Source organism: Glycine soja, chromosome 9, assembly GCF_004193775.1.
Source record: "Glycine soja cultivar W05 chromosome 9, ASM419377v2, whole genome shotgun sequence".
Lineage (NCBI taxonomy): Eukaryota > Viridiplantae > Streptophyta > Magnoliopsida > Fabales > Fabaceae > Glycine > Glycine soja.
The window spans coordinates 17636504-17658415 of record NC_041010.1 but is presented as its reverse complement, the minus strand read 5'-3'; the positions used below and the strand labels follow the sequence as shown (position 1 = coordinate 17658415).

At 27.1% G+C, this 21912-nt stretch overlaps 2 protein-coding genes and 1 long non-coding RNA gene across 3 annotated transcripts; all 3 read right to left on the bottom strand.

The window, feature by feature from the left end:
• Positions 1-6608: 6608 nt before the first annotated feature.
• On the bottom strand, positions 6609-8730 carry LOC114367118. Its single transcript, XR_003657117.1, has 3 exons — positions 8650-8730; positions 7664-7792; positions 6609-6826 (listed from the first exon to the last, which is right to left on the bottom strand). It is a non-coding gene; the product is annotated as an uncharacterized LOC114367118 (long non-coding RNA).
• Positions 8731-10232: 1502 nt separating this feature from the next.
• LOC114367084 lies at positions 10233-13308 on the bottom strand. Its single transcript, XM_028324176.1, has 4 exons — positions 13200-13308; positions 12571-12708; positions 11881-12009; positions 10233-10459 (listed from the first exon to the last, which is right to left on the bottom strand). Exons 2-4 carry the CDS (start codon positions 12682-12684, stop codon positions 10283-10285), a joined length of 420 nt encoding a protein of 139 aa, XP_028179977.1. The 5' UTR covers positions 12685-12708; positions 13200-13308; the 3' UTR covers positions 10233-10282.
• Positions 13309-16946: 3638 nt separating this feature from the next.
• LOC114367526 lies at positions 16947-21130 on the bottom strand. Its single transcript, XM_028324725.1, has 5 exons — positions 21056-21130; positions 20407-20544; positions 19705-19833; positions 18077-18223; positions 16947-17237 (listed from the first exon to the last, which is right to left on the bottom strand). The coding sequence occupies exons 1-5, from the start codon at positions 21092-21094 to the stop codon at positions 17130-17132; spliced, it is 561 nt and encodes a 186-aa protein (XP_028180526.1). The 5' UTR covers positions 21095-21130; the 3' UTR covers positions 16947-17129.
• Between the last annotated feature and the right edge of the window lie 782 nt (positions 21131-21912).

Below are 21912 nucleotides of genomic sequence, written 5' to 3'. Positions count from 1 at the left end.
GTAAGACTCGATTATGTTCATAGGTGAGAGAATGATCTATTTAACGTCCATTGGTATTTTCTCCAGAATTTGAATTACCTGCATGCTTAGCGAGGTTTTTTTACAATAAAAATAGGTTGCCTCCGAGTAAGTGCTTAATTTATCATCTTTGGCTAGACATTGTTCTTCATTTTATGCATCATTCAGGTAGACAACACTTGTTAATCTTTCTAACTGGCCTCCATTGTAAATTTTTAAGCATTGTCCGTTGATGATCCATCTTTTCTCTGGGGTGCTTGCCGTAAGGTCCATCGATTTCATAGCTCCATGGGGTCTTACTTCTTTGATCAGGAACGACCCTGACCACTTTGACTTCAGCTTTCCTAGGAATAGTTTGAGTCTTGAATTGAAGAGCATGACTTGTTATACTGGCTAAAAGTTCTGTCTCTATAGCTTTTTGTCATGATATGCCTTTATCTTCTGCTTATAAATTTTGGATGATGTATAGGTGTTCATTCTTATTTCTTTTAACTCCAACAATTGTAACTTCCTCTTCTCTCTAACTACAACTTCATCAAATTTTAGCAATTTGAGGGCCCAATAGGCTTTGTGCTCCAACTCCACCGATAGGTGGCATGCTTTACCATAGACCAACTGAAATGGTGACAAGCCTATGGGAGTCTTGAATGCAATCCTGTAAGCCCAGAAAGCATCATCCAACTTCAAAGCCCAACTTTTCTTGATGACACAACAATATTCTCAAGTACTCGCTTTATCTCTTTATTTGAAACTTCTGCTTGGCCATTTGTTCGGGGATGATAAGGTGTGGCCACCTTATGTCTGACATTGTAATGCTCGAGAACTTTCTTTAATTGCGCATTATAGAAGTGTGCTCCCCTATTATTGATTAAGGCTCGTGGAACTCCAAAATGGGAAAATATGTTTTTCTTTAAGAATTTTATCACTACCCCGACATCATTCTTGGGAGTGGCTATGATTTCCATCTACTTAGATACGTAATCAACAACTACCAGGATATAGATATTCCCGTATGAAGATGGGAGAGGCCCCACAAAGTCAATCCCCCAAAAGTCAAATATTTTTATCTCCATTATGTTTTACAGAGGCATCTCATTCCTTCTAGAAATCTCCCTGCTCTTTGGTATTTGTCATAACAACGCACATAATCATGAGCGTCTTTGAAGATTGAGGGTCAAAAGAAACCTTCTCGTAGCACATTTGTTGTTGTCCTATCTCTGTTGTGGTGATCGCTATATGGTGAACTATGGTAGTGCCAAAGGATGCTCTATGCTTCCTCTATCATAACACACCTCCTCAGCAGATTGTATGCTCCTAACTTGAACAGATATGGATCATCCCATATATAGAAGCGGGCATCATGCAAAAATTTCTTCCACTGACTCCAGTTAAGCTCTTCGGGAATGATTCCTGTGGCTTTGTAGTTGGCCACATCAAAAAATCAAGATCTTGTGGTGGCTTGTAAGAGGAACTCATCTGGGAAGTCTCCCATTACCTCCGGTTCTTCTTTGGTCACTTCTTCATTCTTCAACCGGGAGAGGTGGTCAGCCACCACATTCTCGAATCTCTTCTTATCGTTGATGACTATATCAAACTCTTGTATGAGCAAGACCCATCTAATCAGCCTTGGTTTTGAGGTCAAAATAAATATGATTTTATAATCTATACTTATGTTATTAGTTGGTATTTAAAATTAAGATGTTGTCGAATTTTTTATATACTTAAGTTTTCCATATGCATATAAAAAAAATTTATATATTGAAGTTTAACAGTTAACACAATATAACAACTCATCACCGTTACATGAAACTATGAACTAATTCAAATACAAGATTTAATTTAATTTAATTATAAAAATACTTGTAATATTTTTGCATTATACAAGGTCAAAAGCTAAAACTTATGGTATGTAGATAAGACATTATATAATATGTAAATAACTAAATAAACTATATGTGTCAGATGACACTTTTCATAACATAAAGTTATACATCATCAAAACAATTAAAATCTCCTCAAACATGCACATAAATAAAAACAACTCCATAAATATAAATTATCAAATCTCTAAGCCGGTCAATACTACATATAAGATTAAAGAGGAAACAAAAATGAATAGCACGTCTTCACATCCAAATTCATATATCCATGGAGTCTTTGAAAGACATGTGACCACATGTTCCACACGTACATTAGGCATGAGATCATCATAGACACAAATTGCACCTGCAACACACAACTTACAAAAAATAAACATACCAAAATAGTATACAACTCAACAATCAAAGCATAATCATTGACCATCATATATATATAGAATGTAATATTCAAATATCATGCATATTGCATAAATTTTAGGATTCACGTAATAGAGTATCTCATAAAAATCATCAATTCATTTAATAATCATATTTAAAAATAGATGAATCTTCTGATTTAGGCGATACTAATTAATTTATTTAAGCCACCTTTAACGATACAATCTCACATTTTCACAATTTCTACATCTCTCATGCAGATGTGTATTCAATTCATTTCATTTGAGTGGAAGCTTGACAACAACCATTCATTTTTCGTGATTTACCTCTTTTGCACTTGCAATCACTTCTTCCCCCCTAGTCAGCCCTCATGTTTTATTTATATAAAATAGTACGTTTAAGGGAAAATATATCGTTTGCTGTAGTAACAATGGACCTTAAGTCCAGGTGTATATATATATATATATATATATATAGACCCAAAGGACTAAAGGTAGTTCCAAAACAATTTAATTTCTCAAATAAACTAAGCAATTCATTTTTAACAGCAGTTTCAAAACAGTGGTTTATCAAATAGTTTGTGCTAAAAATTGATTTCAAGAACGAGAAAGAGCAATTTAAAGGATTATCTGAAATGAGAACCTAGTGTTGTGATTTCTACAGAAAAAAATAATTACCCCAATATTTATTTTAACTTAATCCTAAAGTATATGTCAGTTACTAATCATACCTCTACAATCAATCAACAGATTTTTTGTCATGATCCATTAATCCTCTTTCTCCTTATTACAACCTTGTTGATCATGTAGGGCCAGAATTACGAAAAAAGGTAAGCACAAAGAGGTCAAATACAAAGATAATTTAATCTAATTAGAAGTTTGTAATTTGTAGTTGATCATTGATCATATGACACTCAGAAACTCATTTGCTACACAAGTCCATCAATTATAAGCAATGGACACATAATATAATTGAATACAAATACGAAGTGATTGTTCTAAAGAAATACAAAATAGTGAAGCAAAATAATTGACTAAGGGAAACAATAGAATTCAATTAAAATCAAACACTAGGAAATAAAATTTCTGTTCATGTCAACACCCTAGAATAATAAACTAGCTATCCCTGAAAATAAGGGTGCAAAGAATCAAAATGGAATACATGATAACTGAAAAGGAGCAGAAACATTACAAGTGAAATCCCCTGTAATGATCTTGACAATCCTCCAAAGACTAAGCCCTTCTCACGGTCACTTTTAATTACTTACTCTCAATGGTCTATATTGGTAACACAAATTAAAAGATCCCCTCACTATAACTTGCCCTTTTCTATTTATAATAAACAATAAGTTTGAGTCGTGAAAGTCAAAACGATCATGCTATAGAAGCTGGCTAATTTGAAACTCATAAACTGTGTCGAGTCTCTGTAGTTCAGCACGACTGTCTTTAGCAAAATTTGCAGCATGACTGTGCTGTTTCTTGAGGGGTTTAGCTTTCACTCGCTACATCAAGACAACCTATGCTCAGAATCCGCACGATCGTGCTCTCCCAGATGATGTTTTTTGCTTAAAAAAAAGCATTGATGTTTTAACTCTTTTTTATTATAAGTCTCATCAGCACCTTTTTGGTACAAACTTACATAAAAACATGAGTACTGTCAATAAAATATTCTAGAAATTGAATAAAACAGGCCAAAAACTCACATTTTAGTATGCACAAATCATAGTTTATCTATGTTACATAAGCAGTCCTAATAATCAGATCCATTAGTATAGAGAGATGAAACAAATAGTTAGTTCATATTAAACAAAGATTTCCTTGCCCAATATTCAAAAACCGTATTACTGGACTAACCTAAGAAATAAAGCATATATAACAAGCAAAACTGAAAAAATGACGAGTTTAATTTTTATACAGTATAAATATTTTTACATAGTTAGTTAATCATTAATATATTTTTAAGAGGTTTGTCTGTCTCGAAGTTCTTTCCTTTTCTTGGTGGGTCATTTTGGATAGGATACAAGTACCAACTTGAGTTAACCTGTTCAGAAAAAGGAATAATGTCCTAGACTACGGAGATTTCATACGCGTTATATTTTTCCTTTGACAAAGACTCTCTTCACCTTTTTATTTTGCTTCCTAGTGACAAATAGTATTTAGAATGTAGTTAAGCTTGGCCTGGTTACTCGATACTTTTACCTAAAGGTATTTTTTTTCCAGTTCGGTTATCTCTTCAAAAAGAAAATTTTGTGTCTAGCTCGTCATCTTTAATGACATACTATAGTTTGGTCTATGTGATTAATGTACAATGTCATGTTTCAAGGCATTCCTTTCACTTTAGTGCTATCATGAACTTGATCGATAAAGGTTAGTTTGTGGACATGGTTTAAGGCCAAGAGGAATAACATTCAATGCTCTTTCTCTTATTGGTGTTTGGATCCTATAGCTTGCATTTATTATTCTTTGTAACTTTTATATGTAAGAACTCTGAATTCGGGTTATATGAAACAAGGATCAGTTATCAAATAGAAAAATAAATAAGTTAAGACCTAGTTTGAAAGTCATATCATCCAACATAAAATGTCAAAATAAAACCATATCAAAATCTTAAATGATGAGGTTGTCAATATAGGTATTATCATTATCATTTGGCTAGTATCATTTCCAGAAAATTGTACCAGAATTTTAATACAACTTTTTGAATAGCACGAAATGAAAATACAAAATACTAAAAATCTGTATACTCACTTCAATTTTTGCTTCTTTATTTTTCTCTTCAGCATCAATCATTTCCTGAAAATAATAGCAATATTTAAAAAAAAATTAATAGTAAAGGAAAATACAAAACATCCAAAATATGAACTCACGTGGGTTTCTACTTCCATGCTAGCCATCAATTAAGTTTCAAAAATTTTAAAACAACATTTTGAATAATAATGAAAAAGATACCAAGCACCGCAAATAAAAATACTCAGTATAATTATTATTTTCCAAAATTTCCTAGTAGTAAAACTAAAAATAATAGGTAAAACATTAATTCGAATGTTTTTACTAAAAATATTGAAGGTGAAATTTAAAATGTGACAAGGAATTGTAATTTAAAATTCCAACCTTTACATGCACCCAGGAAATAAAAGAGAACTGAAATTTTGTAATTAAAAAAATAAAAATTCTAGCATCACCATCACTAACACATTCTTTGTCATTTGTTGAAATTTATTAAAAATTACAAAATTGTGTCCCTCTGTCTATATAAAAGTGGCCACTCGTGAGTTAATTTGTTCTTATTAAACTCTAACCAATATTAAAAGGTGCATTAGCTAGAAAGGATGTGTTGGGGAGTATGATGCTAGCACTCCTCATTTTGCAAATAATTGTACTTAGTTTTATTTCATTTTTAATTCTATTATTGTTTTCTACTTTGTTTTGTTTTTTCACTCTATAACACCGAGTATCAATTATGCTTCAGCCCTACTAAAGATCGACATTGAAACCCTTTCTCTTCATGAAGATAAAATTGCAAAATATTTTTTTAAATAAAATTAGCAATTTTATAAAAAGAAAACAATGATAAAAAAATGTTAAAAAATTTGATGCTGCAATTCATTCATAACATGTAAAATAGGAAAAGACAAATTGAGAAATGAATGGGGGAAGTGGGCATGGTTATGGGATTATGAATGTAGTAGCTTATAGAATTATTCATCACAGTCCATTTAAGATATCAAGGCTCTAAGTAATTAAGGATTAGAGAGGGTAAAATAGGAATTAAATGGTAATATACAAATGCCCATATCAAAGAGTTTGTTTATACAATGAACATTAACTAAGCTTAAGTTTTCGTATTTTTAGACGAAATTGGATTGAAATTGCATTCAAACTTTTCACATAAATGTGATGGAAAATGTTATGAAGTTGAATTTAATAATTTATAGTTATTAATTGTTTTAGAAATTATTCAAGTCAATTTTCCAACAAAAACAAAACTTGTCCAACTTAGTAGACGTGAAAATTGGTGTACTAGTCTAGTAACTAGTGTAAACAAACCACAAAACCAGCAAATAAATATGTACCCAACCCTACAAAGCCAACATCAACATTAGAAGTGTAAATCACCCACAATGTGTAAAAGATAAGTTGGGCATGCCAATAATCAGATTCATCACAATAGAGAGATGAAACACAAAATTATTTCAAATAAAAACATACCCAATATCCACAACCATGAAAAGCAACCAATGGATTGAGATCTTTCTAGCAAATTATTAGACTAACCACAAAAATAAAGCATAGCTGAAAGTCATTTCATCCAACATAGAAATTCAAAATAAAATCATATGAAAATCCTAAATCACATGGAAGTTGTCAACATAGGTATTAAATAAATTGATGATAATGTTTTACAGTCGGTTTGAACATTATATAATAGTTGATTTTTGTTGATTATGGGTTGAACATGTGAAGCTGATTGTAATAAGCTTCCGAAAGAAACTCTTCAACAAAAGTTCTCATAACTTCTGCTTTTGCTTTTCCTTGAGCAACAAGCATTTCCTGAAAAAATCATGACAAATGATGAAACATTTAGTGAGGAATATTGTGTTGATTTCAATTTGAATCTTTTTTTTGTCATAAACATTATTTATTGGAAACATTGACAATAGAAATTAAATTTTTCGGGTTGAATAGTGATAAATTACAATAAACTCTAAAATAAATAAATAAAAAATTCAATTTCCATTTCTTTGTTCTTTTCTTTAGCAAACATTTATCATTATTCCAGGAATTTTTAATAGTAAAAACATCAGGAAAAGTAAACAAAAACAAAAACATTATAATATAGGAGAATACAAAACATTCAAAATATCCATACACAAATCACTTTCATTAATTATTAGCCATCATTTGTTTGATTATTTTTTTTGCAATATTTAATAACAACATTTTGAATAGCAATGGAAAAGATTCCAAACTCCCTGAAAAAGCATACTCATTATAGTTATCATTTTTCAAAAAACGTCCTAGATAGTAAAACTAAAAAGAATATGAAAATCACTAATGATATTATTTTTGTTGAATATATTGATGGAAAGAATTAAAATATCACATTGAATTATGATTTAAAATGTCAAACTTTACATGCACCCCAGAAATAAAAGAGAACTAAACTTTTCTAATTTTGAAAAGAAAAATCACCACTATCTTTAATGCACTCTTTGTTACTTGTTCATGTTGATTGAAAATAACAAAAGGATGTACTACTACTGTTTCTTTAATCACTCTCAATCATGCTCATGAGCTTGTAGTCGTCAGTAAACTTTAACCAATAGTAAAATGTGTTGGAAAATACATTGTTAGCCCTACTTATTTTTTTAAAATAAATATACTCACATCTATTTCATTTTTGGTTTTGTCATTGCTTTCTTCTTTGTCTTGTGTTTTCACCTTGTGACGCCGAGGACGACTTCCATATTTCTTGTAATTCTTAATCTCCTCCAAAGACCGACACTGAATATAAGTCTGCAAAAAAAAAAAAGATAGTAAAATGAGTGATAATAACAAAAGGCAAACGAGAGAAAACTTAAACAAGTTGATATTGCAATTCATTGATTCCTAGCATGATAGATAGGAAAATATAAAATCTGCAAGAAAAAATATAATAAAATGAACCATCATAACAAAAACCAAACAAGAGAAAACTTATTAAAAAAGTTGATGTTGCAATTCATTCATTCCTATCATGTTAAATAGGAAAATATAAAATGACAAATAAATGGGAAAGGGGACGGGGTACAGTAAAACAAACTAGTTTAACAAACATCTTAATTTGGCCAAATATTTATATAATGAGACAAATAAGTTAAAAGTTAGATCATTTGACATATAAAATAGACACAATTTTTGTTGTTAAAATGTGCAAATTAATGTATGATTAGATTATATATAAATGTACTAAAAAAATTAGAAATAAAAAATGTCTTATGAATTAAAAAGATAGTTTAACATACAATTGATCTCAAACTAAGCATACAATGAATTATAATAAATATAAACTTTTATCGACTTTATCAGATTTTATTCATGTAATTATTTATTCGTAATTGAATATTATATTATACTGTTATATAATCTAACAATTTACATATTAGTTTTACACACATATATGTAGAGATATGCAAAGAGAATGAATTAAAACAATATAAAAAATATCCCAAACTTTACAACTATTTAGAATCAACTTCAAGAATTTTCAGCATATCATATGTTCCAAAAAAACATTCTTTTAATCTAAGTATATGTTTTATTAATCAAATATCATATGATCAAAAAAATATTGTTTTAATCCCTAATTTTCTAATTGATTCTCACCCCCTTACCTTGAAGGGTGAGGCGGTACTCCTCTAATTTGCACTCACCTCCGTTTTGCACACACAATTTTAATAAATCCTTGTACGAAGGTTCTTACTTTTATACTATCAATATAATATTTTCTAATGAAGTTCTTGAAATAAATTTTAGAAAAAAAAATATCAACTATCAATAAATGAATTAATTTATTGTAAGGTCATAAATGTCAGTTAAAAATAAATAATTTATTATAGGAGCTTATAATAATAAATAACATTAAATGTTTGGAAGCATTAATGTTTTTAAAATATTAAAATTGATTAAAAGGTACATTTATTGATTATTGATATTTATTTCAAATATTCAAAAAAATTAAATATTTGTATGAAGGTTCTTACCTCTTTTCTAATAAATATAATAATTTATTGTATGGTCATAAATGTCCATTCAAAGCAAATAATTTATTAGAAGAACTATTAAAAATAAATAACATTAAATATTTTGTTTGAATAAAAATAGCATTAAATATTTTGAATCATTAATGTTTTTAAGATATTTAAATTAATTGATAAGTATTACCATTGTTATTGTTACAAAGGTATGGAATTTAATAACCCATTAAATGATGAAGTGGTGTAAGACCCGATTAGGTTCATAGGTGAGAGAATGATCTATTTAACATAATAAACTCAATTTAGTTGCCTTCCTTTGTAAAAACATTTCTTGGACTACCAACAATCACACAATAGATTGAGATTGATCACTCACTCAGTGAGTTGAGAAACACCAATGGTGTCTAACCTAAGAGTAATAAAAAGTGTAATGAATCTAATATATGTATCTATGTATGAATTGAAAATTTGTTTAAGAAGTCAAGTATTTAATCTCAATATAGTATAATAATACATGGAATTAAATATTTAGACAAATTAACTTTGAGGAAAATTTTCCTCTTCTAAATTTTCTGAAATATAACATTATAACAAATCAAAATAAAACAAGATTACCTCTTTAAGTCTATTAAAAATAAAAAATATATGTATTAGGCCATTGAAAAAATAATATATTTTAAATGTAAAATTGATTTGATCATATAAATTACATAAATATAACTAAATGTTTTCAGTATGAACTTTATTATATAGGAGAATACAAAACATTCAAAATATGCATATTCACATCACTTTCATATATTATTAGTCATCATTTGTTTGATTATTTTTTTTGCAATATTTAATAACAACATTTTGAATAGCAATGAAAAAGATTCCAAACACCCTGAAGAAGCATACTCATTATAGTTATCATTTTCCAAAAACCGTCCTAGATAGTAAAACTAAAAAGAATATGAAAATCACTAATGATATTGTTTTTCTTGAATACATTGATGGAAAAAATTAAAATATCACATTGAATTGTGATTTAAAATGCCAAACTTTACATGCACCCCATAAATAAAAGAGAACTAAACTTTTCTAATTTTGAAAAGAAAAATCACCACTATCTCTAATGCACTCTTTGTTACTTGTTCATGTGGATTGAAAATAAGAAAAGGATGTACTACTACTGTTTCTTTAATCACTTTCAGTTCTACTCATGAGCTTGTAGTTGTCAGTAAACTTTAACCAATACTAAAATGTGTTGGAGAATACATTGTTAGCCCTACTTATTTTTTAAAATAAATATACTCACTTCTGTTTCATTTTTGGTTTTGTCATTGCTTTCTTCTTTGGCTTGTGTTTTCACTTTGTGACGTCGAGGGGGACTTCCATATTTCTCGTAATTCTTAATCTCCTTCAAAGACCGACAGCGAAAGCCTGTCTCCTTATGAATATAAGTCTGCAAAAAAAAAGATAGTAAAATGAGTGATAATAACAAAAGGCAAACGATAGAAAACTTAAACAAGTTGATATTGCAATTAATTGATTCCTAGCATGATAGATAGGAAAATATAAAATCTGCAAGAAAAAAAAATAATAAAATGAACCATCATAACAAAGACCAAACAAGAGAAAACTTGTTAAAAAAAGTTGATGTTGCAATTCATTCATTCCTATCACGTTAAATAGGAAAATATAAAATAACAAATAAATGGGAAAGGGGACGGGGTACAATTATGATGATCATAGAAATAGTGTAGCTTTGGATTTTTCATCACACTCCACTTTAAGATATAAAGACCCTTAGCCCTTAGTATTTAAGGGTAAATTTGGACAGATAGAGACTTGTGAAATAAAAATGACATTAACTTATAATGCACTAATTGAGGAATATGGAAGGTAGAACAAATATGCTGTGGTTTGAAAATTATTTGATGACACAAAAACAAGACACCATTAACCTAATAATCTAACTTACTGAACATTGATTAAAATATACACTTAAGGTAGAATGAATGTTGAGGCGGAAAATATTTATAGAGATTTTTAGCATAGAGTCATGGTTCTCTATTTGATGCTTTATGCAAAAATGGGTTTTATCAAATCTTTTTTGAGGATACTGGAGAAGAGAAGATTATAGAGAAAGGAGGTAACATTATTGTCTTGGACATTACTTATATATGGAAGGAAAACAATGGGATAAAATTGTGAACCCTATATAATCAACAATCCATTTTTTTTCTCATTTGGAATAATGACAATTATAATTTGTGTGGACATCTTGATCATATTAAGGTTACTACTTGGAATATGGTTTTTTTCCAAAGTAAAGCCTGGACATTGCTTATTGTCTAATTGGTTTATTAACCCTACTACATGAATTGCTTGTTGTTATCTAAATATATAGAATGTTGTTTTCTCTAAGTATGATCTATTTTATTAATATATCATTGATGTATTGATGACATATGCCTATATTTTATACCTGAATGGTCTATAAAAGTATCATATTGTTGTTTTAAAATCACAATGTTTGTACTAACATTTCAATTTTATCACACAGACTATTGTTGATGATTTTTGTATAAAAACTACTCTTCGTAGTTTGAAAAGAAATACTTTGTAAATATTCAATATATTGCTCAAACTAACTATTTATTGTAAGAAATATATTTAAAAAATAGATCTCTATGTTCACTATGTGTAATATTTACCTAAAATATTTAAGAAATAAACAAGTTTGTTAATTTTCCCTCTAGATTTTTTTACATAATAAAACAATTGAATTAATGAATTCAGTTATGAAAACCCATCTTATCTTAACTCAAAAAGGAAGAAGATAAATAAACATCAAATTTTCATTTTAATTGGATTACGTACCGTATCGAACCTGTTGGCGATCTTTCGTTCTTTGCGTATAACATACCAATTTTTAATCGATTCAGGTGGCGTTTTAAAGGGTCTTCCTCGTTTTGGCTTTGAATTTTGTGTCGCAGGTGGGGTTTCATTCTAATAACAATAGAAAGATATATAAGTTAAACTTATTGGTAAAAATGTAAATAGAAAGATAAAGTGTGCAATGATATATATATATATATATATATATATATATATATATATACACACACACACACACACACATACGATTAAAAAAATATATTCATGAAAATCAACACAAAAATTCAAACTATGCAAATACATGATGGACTGTCCTTTTAGGATTCAGTTTATCATATGCACAATTGTGTCATAGTCTAGTTGAAATTCTTATATATGTTTGAAAATTGTTAATTGATTAGCTTAATTTAAAATTTATAAGCTATTTAGCCTATAAATTAGGAAAACAAACTTGTTTAACAAACATCTTAATTTGGCCAAATATTTATATAATGAGACAAATAAGTCAAAAGTTAGATCATTTGACATATAAAATAGACACAATTTTTGTTGTTAAAATGTGCAAATTAATGTATGATTAGATGATATATACAAGAAAATTATAATAATGAAAAATTTGAATTATTTTGAAAAAAAAAAAGAAATGTTAAATTGAAAATTAAATATATATACCTCATTTTTTTGGTTGTTAACAACATGGTCACAACCAATGTTGTAATTAGTAGGATTGCAAATGGATTCTGGTGTTGCGTGTATAGCTTCAACATCATTTAAGGAGTGAGTCATCCTTATTGCGGTTTGGAATTCCTCCTACATAAATGTAACATAGACAATGAGATAGTTGAATTATGAAAACTTAATTAAATACATGTACTAAAAAAATTAGAAAGAAAAAATTTGTCTTATGTATTAAAAAGATAGTCTAACACACAATTGATCTCAAACTAAGCATACATTGAATTATAATAAATATAAACTTTTATCGACTTTATTAGATTTTATTCATGTAATTATTTATTCATAATTAAATATTATATTATACTGTTATATAATCTAACAATTTACATATTAGTTTTACACACATATATATAGAGATATGCAAAGAGAATGAATTAAAACAATATAAAAGATATCCCAAACTTTACAACTATTTAGAATCAACTTCAAGAATTTTCAGCATATCATATGTTCCAAAAAAACATTGTTTTAATATAAGTATATGTTTTAATTAATCAAATATCATATGATCCAAAAAATATTGTTTTAATCCCTAATTCTCTAATTGATTCCCACCCCCTTACCTTGAAGGGTGAAGCGGTACTCCTCTGATTTGCACTCACCTCCGTTTTGCACACACAATTTTAATAAATTCTTGTACGAAGGTTCTTACTTTTATACTATCAATATAATATTTTCTAATGAAGTTCTTGAAATAAATTTTTGAAAAAAAAAATATCAACTATAAATAAATGAAATAATTTATTGTAAGGTCATAAATGTCTGTTAAAAATAAATAATTTATTATAGGAGCTTATAATAATAAATAACATTAAATGTTTGGAAGCATTAATGTTTTAAAAATATTTAAAATGATTAAAAGGTACATTTATTGATTGTTGATATTTATTTCAAATATTCAAAAAAATTAAATGTTTGTATGAAGGTTCTTACCTCTTTTCTAATAAATATAATAATTTATTTTATGGTCATAAATGTCCATTCAACGCAAATAATTTATTAGAAGAACTATTAAAAATAAATAACATTAAATATCTTGTTTGAATAGAAATAGCATTAAATATTTTGAATCATTAATGTTTTTAAGATATTTAAATTAATTTATAAGTATTACCATTGTTATTTTTACAAAGGTATGGAATTTAATAACCCATAAAATGATGAAGTGGTGTAAGACCCGATTAGGTTCATTGGTGAGAGAATGATCTATTTAACATAATAAACTCAATTTAGTTGTCCTCCTATGTAAACAAATTTCTTGGACTAGCAACAATCACACAATAGATTGAGATTGATCACTCACTCAATGAGTTGAGAAACACCATTGGTGTCTAACCTAAGACTAATAAAAAGTGTAATGAATCTAATATCTGTATCTATGTATGAATTGAAAATTTGTTTAAGAAGTCGAGTATTTAATCTTAGTATAGTATAATAATACATGGAATTAAATATTTAGACAAATTAACTTTGAGGAAAATTTTCCTCTTCTAAATTTTCTTAAATATAACATTATAACAAATCAAAATAAAACAAGATTACCTCTTTAAGTCTATTAAAAATAAAAAATATATGTATTAGGCCATTGAAAAAATAATATATTTTAAATGTAAAATTGATTTGATCATATAAATTATATAAATATAACTAAATGTTTTCAGTATGAACTTTATTGATAATTATTTTAATAAAACATTAGGAAAACAAAATAGCAATTGTAAATAAATGTATTGACTTTCTAATATCATAAATAATACAGTAAAAGAGTAAAAGTATGTTTATATAAATAAAAGTCATATAATAAAGATAATTAAATATTTATCAACATTTAAATTTATATTTGAGCTGAGTAATATGTTTCACATTACATTATTATAAATATTAAGCATAGGAGAAATAATCTATTATAATTCCATCCTTAATAAATAATTACTAAGTTTTCGAACATAAACTAATATGAAAATCCTACAAAAATTTGAATGTATTTGTTACAACAATATAGTTTTATATTACCCATTTTACAATTTTTAATAAATACTACCAAGTATTTTAATATTATTTTTGAAAAAGAAAACATAAATACAAATAAATTTAATATTTTTTGTTGATAAGGTCATAAATTAATAATCAATAAATCAGAATAATTTATTATGAAATATATAGGGATGGGAAAGTTTAGGATGACACATACCATTCCTTGCACTGCATTGCTTAATTGGATTGGTTTTCTGTCTTTCTTTTTTATGATTTTGTGGCTTGCAAAACATTTGTTTTGAATATTTTTTATATTTTCAAAAATGAGAAATAACCAAAAAAATTATATTTATGAAAAGTTAACTATGATTAAAAGAAATAAAAAGAAATTCTCTCCATCTCTATTATACTCAAGATACTAATTTGATTTCAGCATATATATTACAATAATATAATTTTATATTCTCGTACATCATGAATTTAGCTGATAAGTTTATGAATTATTTTAAAAACAAAATATTGACTAAGAATAATTGTATCAATTTTTATAATATATCGTAAATTATAAATGAGTAAATACTTATGTAAAAGAAAAGTTTTATGGACTTAAATATTGTTTAAATCCTTATAATTTATTATTTTTTCTTTCAATCTTATTTTTTATTATTATAAATTGTTTATTTTTTTTTTGTCTTTAAAGTATTTTAGATAATATTTTTTTCTGTTCATAATACTATCTAAGTTAAAGCTCTTTAAGAAAAAAAAAACAAAAGAATTATACATCAAACCTAGGTGACAGGCCTATGACCTAACATACATCAAACCTTAGATGAGACCTTTTCAGAAAATAGATGAAGCCACAACTTCTAGTAAATCTTATTTAGTTAGACAGGTAAGATGTCAATTCATTCATAAAACCTTCTAGATCTAACAAACTGATTTATTTGAAAATTATAAAAAATTATTCATTGTCAGTATTATTATTATTATATTAAAAATTTATAATTTATTTAATCTTTTTAAAACAACATTTTGAACAGTAATGAAAAAGATCTCAAATAAAAATACTTTATATGACTATTATTTTCCAAAATTTCCAACAAAAAAAAAGTAAAACAATAACGAGAATCTTTTTACTAAAAATATTGAAGGCAAAATTTAAAATATGACAAGGAATTGTAATTTAAATTTTCAACCTTTACATGCACCCAGGAAATAAAGGAGAATTGAAATTTTGTAATTTAAAAAATAGAAATTCTAGCATCACCATCTCTAACACCTTCTTTGTCATTTGTTGAAATTTATTAAAAATTATAAATTTGTGTCCCTCTCTCTATTTAAAAGTCATCACTCATGAATTAATTTGTTCTTATTAAACTCTAAGGAATGGTAAAAGGTGCATTAGCTACAAAGGATGTGTTGAGGAGTATGATGGTAGAACCCCTTATTTTGCAAATAATTGTACTCGGTTTTGTTTCATTTTTAGTTCTATTATTGCTTTCTTCTTTATCTTGTTTTTTCACTCTACAACACTGAGTACGAATTATGTGCATCTTATATCTTTCGGCCTTAATAAAGATCGACATTGAAACCCTTTCTCTTCATGAAGATAAAATTGCAAAATATTTTTTTAAATAAAATTAGCAATTTTATAAAAAGAAAACAATGATAAAAAAAATGTTAAAAAAAGTTGATGTTGCAACTCATTCATAACATGTAAAATAGGAAAACACAAATTGAGAAATGAATGGGGGAAGTGGGCATGGTGATGGGATTATGAATGTAGTAGCTTATAGAATTATTCATCACAGTCCATTTAAGATATCAAGATTCTAAGTAATTAAGGATTAGAGAAGGGTAAAATAGGAATTGAATGGTAATATACAAATGCCCATATCAAAGAGTTTGTTTATACAATGAACATTAACTAAGTTTAAGTTTTCGTATTTTTAGACGAAATTGGATTGAAATTGCATTCAAACTTTTCACATAAATGTGATGGAAAATGGTATGAAGTTGAATATAATAATTTATAGTTATTAATTGTTTTAGAAATTATTCAAGTCAATTTTCGAACAAAAATAAAACTTGTCCAACTTAGTAGACGTGAAAATTGGTGTACTAGTCTAGAAACTAGTGTAAACAAACCACAAAACTAGCAAATAAATATGTACCCAACCCTACAAAGCCAACATCAACATTGGAACTGTAAGTCACCCACAATGTGTAAAAGATAAGTTGTGCATGCCATTAATCAGATTCATCACAATAGAGAGATGAAACACAAAATTATTTAAAATAAAAACATACCTAGCCTAACCCAATATCCACAACCATGAAAAGGAACCAATGGATTGAGATCTTTCTAGCAAATTGTCATTTCATCCAACATAGAAAGTCAAAATAAAATCATATGAAAATCCTAAATCACATGGAAGTTGTCAACATAGGTATTAAATAAACTGATGACAATGTTTTTCAGTCGATTTGAACATTATATAATAGTTGATTTTTATTGATTATGGGTCGAACATGTGAAGCTGATTGTAATAAGCTTTCGAAAGAAACTTTTCAACAAAAGTTCTCATAACTTCTGCTTTTGCTTTTCTTTGAGCAACAACCATTTCCTGAAAAAATCATGACAAAGAATGAAACATTTAGTGAAGAATATTGTGTTGATTCCAATAGGTATTTTTTTTGTCATCAACATTCTTAATAGAAACATTGACAATAGAAATTAAATTTTTCGGGTTGAATAGTGATAAATTACAATAAACTCTAAAATAAATAAATAAAAAGTTCAATTTCCAGTTCTTTGTTCTTTTCTTTAGCAAAAAACATTTCTCAATATTCCAGGAATTTTTAATAGTAAAAAACATCTGGAAAAGTAAAAAAAAAATAAAAGCATTATAATATAGAAGAATACAAAACATTAAAAATATGCATACTCACATCACTTTTATTAATTATTAGCCATCATTTGTTTGATTATTTTTTTTGCAATATTTAATAACAACATTTTGAATAGCAATGAAAAAGATTCCAAACACCCTGAAGAAGCATACTCATTATAGTTATCATTTTCCAAAAAACGTCCTAGATAGTAAAACTAAAAAGAATATGAAAATCACTAATGATATTGCTTTTCTTGAATACATTGATGGAAAAAATTAAAATATCACATTAAATTGTGATTTAAAATGCCAAACTTTACATGAACCCCAGAAATAAAAGAGAACTAAACTTTTCTAATTTTAAAAAGAAAAATCACCACTATCTCAAATGCACTCTTTGTTACTTGTTCATGTTGATTGAAAATAACAAAAGGATGTACTACTACTGTTTCTTTAATCACTTTCAGTCCTACTCATGAGCTTATAGTTGTCAGTAAACTTTAACCAATAATAAAATGTGTAGGAAAATACATTGTTAGCCCTACTTTATTTTTTAAAATAAATATACTCACTTCTGTTTCATTTTTGGTTTTGTCATTGCTTTCTTCTTTGGCTTGTGTTTTCACTTTGTGACGTCGAGGAGGACTTCCATATTTCTCGTAATTCTTAATCTCCTTCAAAGACCGACACCGAAAGCCTGTCTCCTTATGAAAATAACTCTGCAAAAAAAAAAAATAGTAAAATGAGTGATAATAACAAAAGGCAAACGTGAGAAAACTTAAACAAGGTGATATTGCAATTAATTGATTCCTAGCATGATGGATAGGAAAATATAAAATCTGCAAGAAAAAAAATAATAAAATGAACCATCATAACAAAGACCAAACAAGAGAAAACTTGTTAAAAAAGATGATGTTGCAATTCATTCATTCCTATCATGTTGTATAGGAAAATATAAAATGACAAATAAATGGGAAAGGGACGGGGTACAATTATGATGATCATAGAAATAGTGTAGCTTTGGATTTTTCATCACACTCCACTTTAGGATATAAAGACCCTTAGCCCTTAGTATTTAAGGGTTAATTTGGACAGATAGAGACTTGTGAAATAAAAATGACATTAACTTATAATGCACTAATTGAGGAATATGGAAGGTAGAACAAATATGCTGTGGTTTGAAAATTATTTGATGACACAAAAGCAAGACACCTTTAACCTAATAATCTAACTTACTGAACATTGATTAAAATATACACTTAAGGTAGAATGAATGTTGAGGCGGAAAATGTTTATAGAGATTTTTAGCATAGAGTCATAGTTCTCTATTTGATACTTTATGCAAAAATGGTTTTTATCAAATCTTCTTTGAGGATACTGGAGAAGATGATAGAGAAAGGAGGTAACATTATTGTCTTGGACATTACTTGTATATGGAAGGAAAACAATGGCATAAAATTGTGAACCCTATATAATCAACATTCCATTTTTTTTCTCATTTGGAATAATGACAATTATAATTTGTGCGGACATCTTGATCATATTAAGGTTACTACTTGGAATATGGTTTTTTTCCAAAGTAAAGCCTGGACATTGCTTATTGTCTAATTGGTTTATTAACCCTACTACATGAATTGCTTATTGTTATCTAAATATATAGAATGTTGTTTTCTCTATTGTTTCTATGTAATATCATAGTTGTAGAGCTGGTTTTCCTATATTTTCTTATGGTCCTATACTCAAAGTATGATCTATTTTATTAATATATAATTGATGTATTGATGACATATGCCTATATTTTATACCTGAATGGTCTATAAAAGTATCATATTTTTGTTTTAAAATCACAATGTTTGTACTAAAATTTCAATTTTATCACACAGACTATTGTTGAATATTTTTGTATAAAAACTACTCTTCGTAGTTTGAAAAGAAATACTTTGTAAATGTTCAATATATTGCTCAAACTAACTATTTACTTTAAGAAATATATTTAAAAAATAAATCTCTATGTCCACTATGTGTAATATTTACCTATAATATTTAAGAAATAAACAAGTTTGTTAATTTTCCCTCTAGATTTTTTTACATAATAAAACAATTGAATTAATGAATTCACTTATGAAAACCCATCTTATCTTAACTCAAAAAGGAAGAAGATAAATAAACATCAAATTTTCATTTTAATTGAATTACGTACCGTATCGAACCTGTTGGCGATCTTTCGTTCTTTGCGTATAACATACCAATTTTTAATCGATTCAGGTGGCGTTTTGAAGGGTCTTCCTCGTTTTGGCTTTGAATTTTGTGTCGCAGGTGGGGTTTCATTCTAATAACAATAGAAAGGTATATAAGTTAAACTTATTGGTAAAAATGTAAATAGAAAGGTAAAGTGTGCAATGATATATATATATATATATATATATATATATATATATATATATATATATATATATATACACACACACACACACACAAATGATTAAAAAAATATATTCATGAAAATCAACACAAAAATTCAAACTATGCAAATACATGATGGACTATCCTTTTAGGATTCAGTTTATCATATGCACAATTGTGTCATAGTCTAGTTGAAATTCTTATATATGTTTGAAAGTTGTTAATTGATTAGTTTAATTTAAAATTTATAAGCTATTTAGCCTATAATTTAGTAAAACAAACTTGTTTAACAAACATCTTAATTTGGCCAAATATTTATTTAAATGAGACAAATAAGTCAAAAGTTAGATCATTTGACATATAAATTACACACAATTTTTGTTGTTAAAACATGCAAATTAATGTACGATTAGATGATTTATACAAGAAAATTATAATAGTGAAAAATTTGAATAATTTTGAAAGAAAACAAATTTGAAATTGAAAATTAATTATGTACCTCATTTTTTTGGTTCTGAACAACATCGTCACAACCAATATTGCAATTAGTAGGATTGCAAAATGATGCTGGTGTTGCAGGTACAGGTTGAGCATCATTTAAGGAATGAGTCATCCTTAGTACAGTTGCAAATTCCTCCTACATAAATATATCATAGAGAATGAGAAAGTTCAATTATCAAAACTTAATTAAATATATGTACTAAAAAATTAGAAATAAAAATTTGTCTTATGAATTTAAAAGAGAGTCTAACATACAACTGATCTCAAACTAAGCGTACAATGAATTATAATAAATATAAACTTTTATCGAGTTTATCAGATTTTATCCTTGTAATTATTGATTCATAATTGAAGAATATATTATACTTTAATATAATCTAACAATTTATATATTAGTTTCACACACACCCACCCACATGCACACACACACACACATATATATATGCAAAGAGAATGAATTAAAACAATATAAAGGATATCCCAAACTTTACAACTATTTAGAATCAACTTCAAGAATTTGCAGCATATCATATGTTCCAAAAAAACATTTTTTTAATCTAAGTATAAGTTTTAATTAATCAAATATCATATGTTCCAAAAAACATTGTTTTAATCCCTAATTCCCTAATTGATTCCCACTCACTTACCTTAAAGGGTGGAGCAGTACTCCTCTGATTTGCACTCATCTCTGTTTTGCACACACAATTTTGATATGAAGAGTCTTACTTTTATACTATCAATATCTTCTTTTTTAATGAAGTCCTTGAAATAAATTTTAGAAAAAAAATATCAACTATCAATAAATGTAATAATTTATTGTAAGGTCATAAATGTTATTTAAAAACAATAATTTATTAATGGAGCTTATAATAATAAATAACATTAAATGTTTGGAAGCATTAATGTTTTTAAAATATTTAAATTGATTAAAAGGTACATTTATTGATTGTTGATTTTTATTTCAAATATTCAAAAAAATTAAATATTTGTATGAAGGTTCTTACCTCTTTTCTAATAAATATAATAATTTATGGTCATAAATGTCCATTCAAAACAAATAATTTATTATAGGAACTATTAAAAATAAATAACATTAAATATTTTGTTTGAATAGAAATAGCATTAAATATTTGAAATCATTAATGTTTTTAAGATATTTAAATTAATTGATAAGTGTCACCATTGTTATTGTCACAAAGGTAGGGAATTTAATAACCCATAAAATGATGAAGTGGAGTAAGACCCAATTAGGTTCATAGGTGAGAGAATGATCTATTTAATAGAATAAACTCAACTTAGTTGACTTCCTATGTAAAAAAATTTCTTGGACTACCAACAATCACACAATAGATTTAGATTGATCACTCACTTAATGAGTTGAGGAACACCAATGGTGTCTAACCTAAGACTAATAAAAAGTGTAGTGAATCTAATATATCTATCTATGTATGAATTGAAAATTTGTTTATGGGTTGAACATGTGAAGTTAATTGTAATGAGCTTT

What these genes read in the sequence shown, in the direction of transcription:
- LOC114367084 (XM_028324176.1), bottom strand. Translation starts at nt 12,684, where the DNA reads ATGACTCACTCCTTAAATGATGTTGAAGCTATACACGCAACACCAGAA. An exon ending in TTAACAACCAAAAAAATGAG is followed by an intron (nt 12,010 to 12,570) that starts GTATATATATTT and finishes TATTGTTATTAG; the next exon opens with AATGAAACCCCACCTGCGAC. An exon ending in TCGCCAACAGGTTCGATACG is followed by an intron (nt 10,460 to 11,880) that starts GTACGTAATCCA and finishes TTTTTTTTGCAG; the next exon opens with ACTTATATTCATAAGGAGAC.
- LOC114367526 (XM_028324725.1), bottom strand. Translation starts at nt 21,094, where the DNA reads ATGAGTGCAAATCAGAGGAGTACTGCTCCACCCTTTAAG. An exon ending in TTCAGAACCAAAAAAATGAG is followed by an intron (nt 19,834 to 20,406) that starts GTACATAATTAA and finishes TATTGTTATTAG; the next exon opens with AATGAAACCCCACCTGCGAC. An exon ending in AAACCAAAAATGAAACAGAA is followed by an intron (nt 17,238 to 18,076) that starts GTGAGTATATTT and finishes TGATTTTTTCAG; the next exon opens with GAAATGGTTGTTGCTCAAAG.